The sequence below is a fragment of the Scleropages formosus genome, chromosome 19 (genome assembly GCF_900964775.1).
Source record: "Scleropages formosus chromosome 19, fSclFor1.1, whole genome shotgun sequence".
In the NCBI taxonomy this organism is placed as follows: Eukaryota; Metazoa; Chordata; class Actinopteri; order Osteoglossiformes; family Osteoglossidae; genus Scleropages; species Scleropages formosus.
The window spans coordinates 23,849,256-23,861,656 of NC_041824.1; the positions used below are offsets into that span (position 1 = coordinate 23,849,256).

A 12,401-nucleotide genomic window follows, 5' to 3' on the forward strand; every position below is an offset into this window, starting at 1 on the left:
AGGAGAAGGGGCTGGAAAACGGATTGCTATACTTCCCCAAGTGAATGTTATCAGCACAGCACCGATGCCCCATCGTCTTTTGTCCGAGCCAGGCTGTGTCAAGCCACAGCCACCATCGGCTTTGGCCAGAAATAGACTTTTGTAAGGCTCTACCGGAACGTCTCGTTTTCTCATTTGTGAGCCATACTCATTTTCAGTCCAATCAAATTCTGAAATTCCACCAGGAGCCTATGTTTCCAGGTGAGATTCTCAATGGCGATTACTGTGTACAGCACTTCAAAAGTAGCTTTGTTTGTTTGCCATCATTTGCAGTGGAAGTAAACCCAACTCCCCCGATTCAATGTGCAGCTCACGGATGCACGGTTGATGCACAGTTAAATTTGAAACTGATACACCATAGCAGCCCAGTTTAAAAGATGCACACCAAGTCAAATTTTAAAAAAGCTAATCCACATGAATTTTACAAGCTTTTAAACTGATTCCAAACCGTAACTAAAGAGGTTCCCGATGTGAACCCACAGTGCGAGAGCTGGACATCAGGCTAAACGTAACTGCAAGTCTGATGTGCGAATATACCTGGAGTTCAGACTTTCCCATTATCTTAGCATATGCAAAATTGCAAGGGTTTCTTTTACACTATGTCTCTTCTGGGTTTACTGCATGTGGTTCGTCTTGTTCTGAACGTCATTGCATCTGGCTCAAGTGCTTCTCTTCTCACGGCCACTCAATAAAACAACTGAACTGAAGTTCAAAAGTTGGGTAATTTGGCACACATTTGAACACTATTACCTCCAGCCAGCAAAGCGCTCCCCTCACCCCCACTGTTTACTTGTAAAATTATGTGAGAATTGAGAAAATGAAACCTTACTTTAAGGGTGAGGGGACTTTAATATTAAATTCAAGCCTGATGCCTAGAATCATCACAAATAGTGACAACTTTTTCCTTCACCCTCTTATATATAACCATATATGATGCGCTTAGATGCTTGAGCTCTCCTCCCAAGTAAAGCTACTTGACCGTACTACCATTTAGCAATGAGTGACACAGTGGACACTTTGCAACCGTGCATCCATTTAATAAAAAAAAAAAAAAAAAAAAAAAAAAAAAATATCCTGCACTTCTCCTTCTGGAGGAAGAGGCACTCCACTAAAATCGGCTTGGCCTCCAAGCCCTGGAAAAATGCAAATTCAGTCTAATTTCAAGTCACCTCTTGGTGCCTAGCTAACCAAGCTCAGAGTAGTGGCTCGTCCCCAACGGTCTCTTTATGAGGCACAGCGAGAGTTTAGGTGGCGCTTTCGTCTTTGTGGAGCGGAAATGAATGAGGACCCTGTCTTTGTGGCCGGGTCCAGCAGAGCTAAACAAAAGCCCAAAGGCCCCACAATGACTGTGAATGTGAAGGACCCCAAGGAGCCCCATCTCTGGCTGGCAGTCATTGGCCGAGTTGCAGGGGGGAGGGGGTGCACACTGGGAAGGAGGGGACTGAGCATTTATTCATGGACGGGCTCAAATCCGATCTGACCTCTTGTGCCCCTGCACGCCAGCGTTCTCCCCCCCAGTAAGCAACCCTTCGGCAGGGCTGAACACAACAATGTCCCCTTTAATCGTATTCTTGTCTCTTACTTCCGCTCCCAGTCCAATTCATGGCTCTTTTGGTGGCTCATGTGGCCTGAAACAGACAGCAGGGTGCTGCACCTCGAGCACTGCCCTCCTCCAGCACAGTGAAAGATGGAGATGCACCTTCACTGCAGCTTCACTGCAGCTTCACTGCAGCTTGGGGTACATCCTTTCCCTCCAAAAGAACCAAGTAAAGTAAATGTATCCCAGAATCACCAGAAGCTTGGCCCTTCGCAGAGCACTGAAGAAAGGAAAAACAGCTCCTCTCTATTTTCTGCTACCATTCATCTCACGCCTGAGCACAGAACACTAGCCGTGTTTAATAACTAAAGACAGAGGAGGTGTGCCAGCAAATTATGGCAAATTGTACTGCATTCACATTCATAAATGGTGATTTAGAAAGCACAACACTAAAGGAGATTAACTCAATTCATGACAATTTCCTTACACAACATCCTTGAATTCAGGCAGCAGTCCAACAAGCAACAGTAGAAGTGCTTTAAGCCAGTGGTCTGAAATCCCCATTTCCTCTGCAGGTTTATAAACTACGATTTTCGCTCCATTCTCTCATTTAGGCAAGCTGAAACAGTTTCAAGGGCCAGGCCAGAGTGATATGGCATAACTGTGTTGAGAACATGGGAGTGGGGGGGGCATAAGTACATGGCATTTGTTAGAGAACTCAGCACTTTACAAGGCTGACTTTGTGATAATTTACTGCATGGTTGCAAGAGGGTATATGTATATACCTCTTTTAGGACAGCATCTTTAAAGTGGGCCTACTGCTCTTGAGTAATGACATACCTCTACTCAAACCCTCACACCACCTCCCTGCATCCCTAGATTTCATACCAATGTGTGTTTTTACCTGCAGTATGGTAACATTAAAGAAATTGAGCATAGTGGCATCTGGCACAGGTAAAGAATATGCAGGGCACAATAATAGTTTTTGTACAATCACCAATGAATGGAATGAAATGGCACTGCCTCCACCAGGTTGATCTATCACAATGGTATCTGCAATTCTGGCAAGTAATTATGAACACAAATACAAAGTAGCCAATAAAAATACAAAATACATAAATAAAACTACTGTCACCTGGAATTACAGCGGGAAAAAAATACTGCAACTATAGGGTGAGAGTATGTGTGCATTGCCATCTTATAACTGTGGCACAGCAAGTAGCGCTGCTGTCTCTCAGCGCCTGGGTGGTGCAAGAGGACATGAGTTCGACCCCACTCAGTCTGTGTGGAGTTTGTATGTTCTCCCCATGTCTGTGTGGGTTTCCTCCTGGTGCTCCGGTTTCCTCCTATAGTCCAAAGACATGCTGTTTAGGTTCACCTGTAGTGAGTGAGTGACAGAGAGAGAGAGTGTGTTCCACTGATGTATGGATGAGGGACCCATTGTAAGTAGTGTATCTAGCAGTGTAAGTCACCTTGGTGAATAAGTTGTGTGGGCTGATAACACTACATAGAGTTCATTGGAAGTTGCTTTGGAGAAAAGCGTCTGCTAAAGAAATGTAACAGTACGATGCTTCTTAATATACAAAAGGTTCTATCTAGTATTGTGTTGAGAAGTCATTTGGGTAAAATTTCACACACGAGCCTGAATCAACATACCAAACCACACATTTTGGCAACCAGGCCTGCATTGCTGCAGTTAAATTTCTTCTAAACATTTAATCATAGAATAAGGAGTGGAATAAAGCCATGAAGCCATTAACAATTTCGCCCAGAGCACTTACACTTCCTGTCTCTACACCCAACTCGACTCACACCAAAACGCAGTCTGCGGATGCAGATAACCAAATAAGCCTTCAGACATAATGGCATCAAATCATTTGAATGCTCATAATGCCCACACCTACACAAGGAACGCAATCCAAGGTGCTCACACTGACCAGGATGAAGGGGGTAGAGCCTGAGAGAAGTACTTCACAGAACTGTTCATTGTGTGAGACACAGGCCCAACCGGACACTTCAATGTGCAGTAAATACACTCCTCTGCATTGATCTAAGAGTCACCTCACTGAGTTCAGCAATTCCTTACACAAATCACTGTACTATTAACTACTTTACTGGCAGTGAAGGGCACCAACCATTATAGGATGTTGGTACCATTACTAACCAACCCAGGCGCAGTACTACATGTATCCAACAAAAATGAGGACATTTAATAAAACATGCAGAGACCTTGTGTGTCAGTGTTTGTGTGTGTGAGACATAACTGCACAGCAAGCCTCAGTTTCATGCCATGTAAATACTGGATACATTTCAGACAACCTCTAATAGCTGCTGCCACCTGTTAATGACGGATGTTTGAAAACAGTCAGGGTGATACATCACCATCCCGCAGCATTCATTAGCAAGGAGTGAAGGTATCAGAATTAACCTGTCAAGACCTGCCTTCAATGTTCAGTCTCACTGATGACCATTTGCAGCAGTATAAAACATGCCAAGCCCCAAGTAATCCAAAATTAATGCTACTTAATCAGCAGTAAAATTGCAGAACTGGTCTAAAGGGAAAAACATATCTAAAGTTTTCTACTGCAAAATGTTGAGGATGTGCACTAAAAACAAGACAGGCCACAAACCCTTGTTTTTTTCAGCATAGTGGAAATTCAGAGTTCCACACCTTCATTAACATTGTCCTGGTATACAGTAGTTCAACAGCCTGGTTTCTGTCCCTGTTACTCCACCCTGGCAGCTTTTTTGCATGTGCCTATCCCTGTAAAAAAGCACAAGGTTCGAAGACAAGCCTGAGGTAAACCCAGCGCATGTCTGCCCTCTGCACTGCAGTCCCATCTGCAGAGCTGAAAGCATATGAAGACACCACCACATGGCATGCCATGTACCGCCCCCATTTACTTGCTCGCAACCCACACCTACCATCCATCACCTCTTTCTCCAGAGAACTGCACTAAATATGTCCTAATGCTTCATGTTGTAAAAAAGGGAAGGAAAGGGCAGGACCATGGTTCGACAGCTCTGTCAACAGATGTTAAGTTTTGCTTCACACTTGCACATAAAGTGCAGCCCTGTTAATTGGATCTTTTTTAAATACACATAGTTCTTTAAAAAATTAAAGCCCACTTCTTTTATAATACATTCTAATATTTTTAAAACTGCCACAACTGGAATAAATGGCATTTATCAAAAAAAAAAATTATCCTATATTGTGCAAGGTCTCATACCTCACTTAATGGTAGACACAGGCTACTGAACAAGCACAATTTAAAAAAAAAAATTAAAAAACTATACATGACATGGAACGAAGCCTGGCCTCAAGAACTCATTTCTTGTTAACGTTACAGTTTTCTTGACTGTCAAGCGCGAAGTCATGAACAGTCCAGACACTGCATTGGAAATGTTTTCATCTGCACCTCCCCCATTTGAAATAAAGTCAACACACCACTTACACACAGGTCAAGTGGGTGGACAGCCTGCTGTGAAGGGGTCAAAGCCTCGGCATTGTGGAGATCAGGGATTCCCCAGCACTCCTGCCCTACAAAACTTCAGAATTGATAAAACAGCTCCTCGAAATGTCACTTACCTACGAGTTTGTGTATGACCGTGGTAAGGGAAATTACCGCATGTAGAAAAGGCAATTTGTCAGCTAATTGTGAGAGGCATGTCTTCCATCCATCAAAGGCCTTCACGGATTTGACTCAACAGGGTGAGAGTGACAGTAAAAGAAAGAAACATGGAAAGCACCAAGGTGAGGTAAGTCAACAGCATGCTAACCATCATTTTTGTGCACACACCAAAGGAAGGTCAGCAATGGGGGGGGGGGGGTCATATTTAGACTCACAAATATTCTCTGTACTACCATCAGCATGCCATTCTACATTACAAAGAACCAAAAGGTATGGATTTGAAATGTAGTGAAGTTTCATTCTGAGTACATGACAGCGATTTTCAAAAAATGACCCAATAATATACCCTCTCAGTTCACGTGTCAACGAAGACGAAGGAGTTAATATTGAAAGTCGCATACTGAACAGTGACAGACTCATAGGGAAATGTACAAAGGCAGTCCTTCCCCGACTGACGCTAGCGTGGAAACTAGATGTCACAGCGGAAACTTGCAATCTGAACTTCCTCTTCAGAGCAGGCCAATTGTTGCCCTCACATTCAAAGTTTCTGCAATTTCTTCTTTCAAGCATTTCCCTCGTCTGCAAATACAGCACGGAGAAATCCCAGTTTTACACCCTCAGTACCAAAACAGTAGCACTGTTCTCGCTGTGCACACAAATGTTTACTAGGTTTCCATTTTCACAAAGGTCAGAACATAAAAATGTTGCAAGACGTGACAGATGTGGAGACAGACGAGGCATTCCTCAAGAACGGAGACACCTGCAGAAAGCCTTCCAGTCACGTAGGCACCAATTCGAATTCCTCATATCCACTTGGGTATGTTATATCCATGCAAGACTTTTGATAAGATGATTTCATGCCAATACATTTCAGTCAATATCAGCATAAAGAACACTACATATACATCAGTCTTATTATTTCAGTTTCAAAAGCTGTACCTTTATTTAAGGCTCCTCCCTAGTCCCCATTTTAATAGGATTTTTTTCTGCAGCTGTCATACTAAGTGCCTGAATAATACAAGTGAGAACTATTTGAAAGAGTCTACTCCTTCATGAAGGAGGGAGTTTTCATGACCTCCATTCCAGTTAGAATTCCTCTGAACACATGCTGAGGTTAAATCGAGGTCTGGATCGCAGTGAGAAATGTCAATTCTGGATAACACTGTAGCCAAAAGTGAAATACATTCATCATGTGATATGCAGAAAAAGAAATTGAGCAGCATCAAAGCAGATTAGCGTGAAGCAAGTCATGGAGGGAGACAAGTGAGCCTCTCCTCCGTGTCCCGCCTGTGCCTCGCTGCAAAGTGCAATGCGCATGAGGAGAGTCTGGAAACACAACAAACACACAGTCAGGGAACTGCGAAACTAAGGCCTTCGGCGCTCCCCTTCCTCCGTTGCGTGCGAACGCACACAAGCACGCTCGACAAGCACTTTGAAGTTGCGGGCTGTCCTGCTGACCAAACCGCTGCGTGAGGAATGAACCTTTCACAAGATCATGTCTTGCAGCATGACCCTGACAAAGGCCAGTTCAGCAAACTTCTTGGCTGCTCTTTTTTTCGGAATGTTTGATTAATTCCTGAATTTATAGGATGATCACAATGTAATGATAGGATGTATAGGAAGATTAAGATTTATGTCGCAACACTGGAAAAAAAAGAACATCTCAACTCCTTCTGATAGCACAGTTTTCTACTGGCAGCTGCTTCCAAAACACAGAGCCTGGCTGACCCCAGTATTTACAGGTTTTGGTTCAAACTGAGATATTAACTTGCCATTTAGCTGTTGATTGAATGCATTTACAGTAAGTATTCTGTACAGAATACAAAGACATAACTGAAGAATTCAACACTTTTTCCATTAATGTGAATTCAGCGTAAGAAAAGTGTTAGTTGTGCATGGAATTCTTTCTTCATTCCCGAAACGTTGGCAAAACTGACAGTTCACTGAATTCCATGTGAATGAAAATGCTTAATTTTAATGCTTCAGAACAATTAAATTGTAGAATTGCTTAATCAGCCATGACTACTGAATTTGCTATTCTGAAGGGGGATTAAGAAACTCTGGTAATTGTTACACTATTTTGGGTGTACATTAAACAAATACAGTCCTCAGCTAATGTATTTAACATTATTTGAATCATGCAATGAAATCAAACCACAGCTAAATTATGGCAAAAAAGGTCAGCCAAACCTAGGTTGGAAAGTGACGGGGGGGGGCTTTAAATCATGAAATATGAACATCAGAGTAATCAAAGAAGCTGCACATACTGTAGAGAAACTGGTTTCCTGTGCTTTGTACACACGTGATTCGGTGGCACTGGACAATCTTTTAAAAAATGACAAGCACCAACAAACAGTGGCTTCAGACTTGCAGGAAGCCCACTGTGAACTCTCCCCATCCACTCGGTGCATTCCAGAAGGATGCCATCCTGTTTGGAAAGCGCACTCTCAAGTGCACAGCCATGGAAAAACCTTCACTAGGGCGCACTCTCCAGAAAGGACGCACCATTGCCCCACTGGAGGGAGCAAACAGACCATTTACTGCTGACCAGGTAGGGGAAAAATACTGGGACTTTTCACCAGCCCAACCCAGACAGAGATGGACACGTCGCATGACACGGCCATCATGTGCCTTGGCCGAAAAGGAGAAGAAGCTATAATTTCCCTGTGGAGAGAGGAGTTGCCTATACCGCTGTGGCTCGGGGCAACTGGAGTCGAATCCTTGGAGGCGCTCGCCTTCTCAGAGGGTAATGACACGCCACAGAGGATTGCCTGAGACAGGTGGCAATTATGCTGTTTCGGTGGGGGGCCACAAGGACATATCCAGATGTTTCCAATTCGCTTGCGATGCATCCATTTTTACCAGACCCCTGACCATCAGACTAGAGAGCGGTAATGTGGAATGATCTAAACCAAGAGCAGTGCATTCACTGAGTATGGGTGGGAGATGATACACAGGACTGTAAAAAGATTGTTTCTCCCCCCCCTTTTCCCTTTTGGCAAGTAAACCAGCTGTAGTTGGGCAGTAATTAATAGGCCCGTTGACTTGGAATACTAAGACTTTTGTGGCCTGCACTGTCACCTACCCCACTCTGCAAGAGGTCACCAAACCCCTAAATCTGTCCAAATCCCACCCAACGAACCCAAAGCGTGTTGCTTAAGTCATTATTCACATCCCCCACTATCCACCATAAGAGCTGGGAAAGGCGTTCCACTCACAGTATGTAAACACAGATCAGGACTTGCCCTTCCAAGACAGAACACTTTTAAAATTCCTACAAGAAACAAAAATCTCCATTTATTTTACAAGAATGCATACAATTGTATCTGTAAAAGACAAGCGATTAAGATAAAGAACAAGCAGATGTGTGTGCAGCCCAGATAAACACTGCAACACATGATCTCTTATGGTCACATGAACACTGGTGTATTTTCTGGGAATAGCACAGAACATTTCATACTGCAAAAATGGACCTAAACAAACAAAAATTTTAAAAAAAGGGGGCAACCCATAAAGTGCTTGTTTACAACCTGCCCCGCAAGTGGACATGTTGCTAAACGCAGAAGAAGCAATGACCAATGATCTGAACAAAGAAGCACTTCCTAATGAAGGAAAGGTGTGTCACACTTAATAAGGATCGACTCAGTTCTGCGCGACACCCCCCCTCACACCCAGATGCCCCAGCTCCTTGCTAACTGTCCTTCTGTGAAGGGAGGACAGGCAGGACTATCTTTACCCAAACCATATGGCGCAGCGCTAGCCCCAGGCCAGACGCCTTATCTGCGCCAAAAGAGCCCTTTAATGACAAAGCTTTCACTGCTTGGAGTCGTGGGGGGGGGGGTTACAGCAGTGATCTTTATCAACTCAAGGATTTGCGTGATGTCACAGGGTGTGGAGATGTGCTCACACTTGCTTCAGGAAGCATGCGTTTCAGTCGCTTTACTAAATCAAAATAACTGAACACAGGGGTATTACGCTTTGAGAAGTTCAATACTAATGGGAAATAACAACATGGATACGAATAATTTCCTCCCAGTTTGCAGCATCTCTGCTTACTTTACCTGCCTCCTCACGATGAAAGGACCCATGTTCGACTCCCCCTCCTTGCAAAGGTTTTTACCCCGAATCGTTTCAGTAAAAACGGGTAAATCATCGTACCTATGTTAGAAATCAAACGTGATGTTTTAAGCTGCTTTGCACAAAAGTGTCAGCTAAATAGAGAAATATTTAATGATATCTGTATGACTATGCTGCTCAGATATACGAGACTAGCTAAACGCTTCGGGGGAACGTGGAAAAAAAGCGCACCCAAAGCGTGCAAGCTGCAAAAGTCATCTTGTCCCCTCGACTCTGGCCTGCACTCAACAAAGTCCAACAAAGGGACGGCGGCCAGGCGAGCAGGAGCAGAGCGCGACGGTGGGACGGACAGACCAGCCGAGCGCTTACTGCTGCCACTCCGCGTCTGCATCCACCTCTGTCGCAATCCACACCCCCTGCCGAGAACATGAATCACATCAAGGGCTTCCACACAATACTACAGCGGAGGGGAGATGCGGCAACATCTATGCTTCCCCTTGACGGCCAGCCGCAAGCGCTCATCTCCAAGTGTGGCTGCCATCAACACCCCTGGCTATTGTCTGTCTACGGCTGCCAAGCCATGCACGACTCAAACCCGAAAGCACTGCGTTCTGAACCATCTGTACAACTCATTTCCAACATCTGCTGGGGAAAGTTTTAAGAGCAACCTGAGCACTGCCAAGGTTAATTTCGGAGACATTCCAGCTTCATGTGGTAAGGTATTTAAGCTCAGAGAGTCTGCCTTGATTCGAATCTGCCTCTTCTGATTCGACAGCTGGAGGGTCCTGCGGCAGCCTGAAGTCTTCACTACACTGTAGCACTCAGCAAATGAACACACGCACACACTGAAGGCCTATTTACAGCCAGTGATGGTGAACTGTACACCTCTGCACACTTGATAAAACAGCATGGGCATCGTGTTTCCCCAAGCCTCAAACTTCAGTGGAATTTTGGGAGCAAACCGCCTGTGCGAAGATTCACAGCAAAGCACCGTTGCAACGTTCGTCCCGCATTTAACCACACATCTTTAAGCCACGTTCACACGTTTGCATCTCACAGTTTCTGCTTATTTGCTCTTCCGCAGGTGGTCCACATAGAAAATCCCTTCGGGGAGGGAGGTCACTCATCACAAATCAGTGGATTAACTTGATAGGTTTGGGGACAAAAAGAAAAGTTAACAGTACTCATGAGTTTTACAGTAGTATTTGGTGGGACCCTTTACGTTTACTTGAACACCCCCTTAAGACACAGGACTTAAGATTTGCACCTAATCTCTGACGACAGTGAAAAATGGTTATGGTGAGAAAACAGTGGCGGCTTCACCCCAAAGACCTCTGATCAAGGGAGACTTGAGAGAGAGAGGCAGCGAAACAAAAGGAGTGGAGTGAACCAAATGTGAGAAGTGACTTGAGTAAACAGCGAACAGGCAGGGGGAGTAAAGGTGTCTGTTGGCAGCAGCGTGTGGAGACACTTTAGGAGAGCGGTCGCGATTGGGTCTCAACAGGAGACCCCTGAAGGTGCTCCAACAGCACCGAGCGGCAGCAAAGCGAGCAGATCTGGAGCAGAGAGCAGAAAAGCCCGGCGCGTCTGAACACAGCCCCTTAACTTAACTACATTAACCCTCTCCAAGCATACGTTGCAAATTAGCATCAGTATTATTTTCGCCCTGAGAGGGTAAAGGCAAACACTGTCAACTGATTACTTTGGTTTCCTTTCTTTGCAGTCCATTCTTTTCTCTCTGTGGGGAAGGGTGTTCCCCAAGACAAACCACAGATAAGTGAACCTAAAACTGCACGTAGCATAAACGTAGGTACCCTACTCAAAGGTATTACAGCCGGAGGCGAGACTCAAACCGGCAACCTGTACGTCCAAAAGGCAGCAGCTCTATCCGCTACCCGCTATGCTACCAGCTATGCTACCAGCTGCTGCCAGAGTTGTGAGATCACAAACTTATGGTAAAACACAAGTGGGAATACAGCAAGGTACCCTGCCCCCACTAATTAACTTTCATTCAGCTGACACCTGACTCATGGAGATGACATGATGATGGACTAAGTGTCACTGGATTGTTCCAGGGACACTTAGGCCATCATGTCATCTCCTTCATACAGCAGGTTCTGCTACTGAGCGCAGGGTCCTGGGTGGAGGGGGTCCGAGCTCAGGGAGGTGCAGGGTGGCCGCCCTAACCACTACGCCCCCTGCTGGCCGCCCTAAGTTCTGCGGGGACTCACGGATTGTATGAAGCGCAGGGTTCCCACGTAGTCGCGCTCCGTGTTCAGGATCTCGTTGAGGACGCAGAGCCTGAGGCGCAGCTGCCGGTCGTTGTCTCTGCTGCTCTGCGCGCCGCTCTCCGCCGGCGCGCCCTCCTCGTCCGCGACCACGGCGGCGGCGCTCATCCTGGCGCCGCTTCGGGGGACCTCGGGCGCCGCTCCTCCTTCTCGCCTCCTTCTCCTCCGGGTTCTCCTTCGGCTGCTCAGACAAGACGTGTGACGACCGAGGCGCGCGGCTGCAGCGCGCTCCCGCTCACATCATCCCCGCGCCGCCCGACACACAGCCCTCAGGGGGCCGGACGCAGAGCTCCTCCAGAAGCGCGCAGACAAAGATGCGAACAAATGGAGTCAAGGCGTCTGAATGTCTCCTCCGTTTATCGTGTAGCCCTGCTGTGAAAGCGCACGGCCATCATGTTGGGCGACGGTGGACCGCGGCACTGAGTGAGTCACTTCGCGAGCCGCTACTCGACACACACGGAACTTTCTCGTGTGCTGAGGTACCTTCGAAAAGAGAGGGAAAAACTTGAAACGTCGCTCGCCAGAGCTCGGTTACCTGACAGAAAGAAACAACTTACAGGAACAAAATAAAAAAAAAAAGTAAGTTGTTAGTCGCGACAAGGATGCAGCTCTGCCGCTGCAACGCGCCCTCTTCAAAGTTGCCTCCTCTTGCTGTGTAGACGCGCGTCGTGAGCGCGCGGTGCGAACGCGCCGCCCAGGCGCTCGGCTCGCGCGGACTCCCATAGGGCAAGACGCGGCACGCAAGGGGTCGTCTGCAGTGTGCCGCCTTCCCGCGGTGGCGTTTCCAATGCTTCACAGCCATTAAAGCATAAAACTCTCCACATTATG

The 12,401-nt window shown here is 46.1% G+C and overlaps 1 protein-coding gene across 1 annotated transcript in view; it reads right to left on the reverse strand.

The window, feature by feature from the left end:
* Positions 1-12,401, reverse strand: part of prex1 (phosphatidylinositol-3,4,5-trisphosphate-dependent Rac exchange factor 1) — a 71,559-nt gene extending 59,158 nt beyond the window's left edge. Inside the window, exon 1 of the mRNA XM_018748968.2 lies at positions 11,517-12,401. Coding sequence (XP_018604484.2) covers positions 11,517-11,681 — 165 coding nt within the window. The 5' untranslated portion in view covers positions 11,682-12,401. The remainder of the gene's footprint in view (positions 1-11,516) is intronic.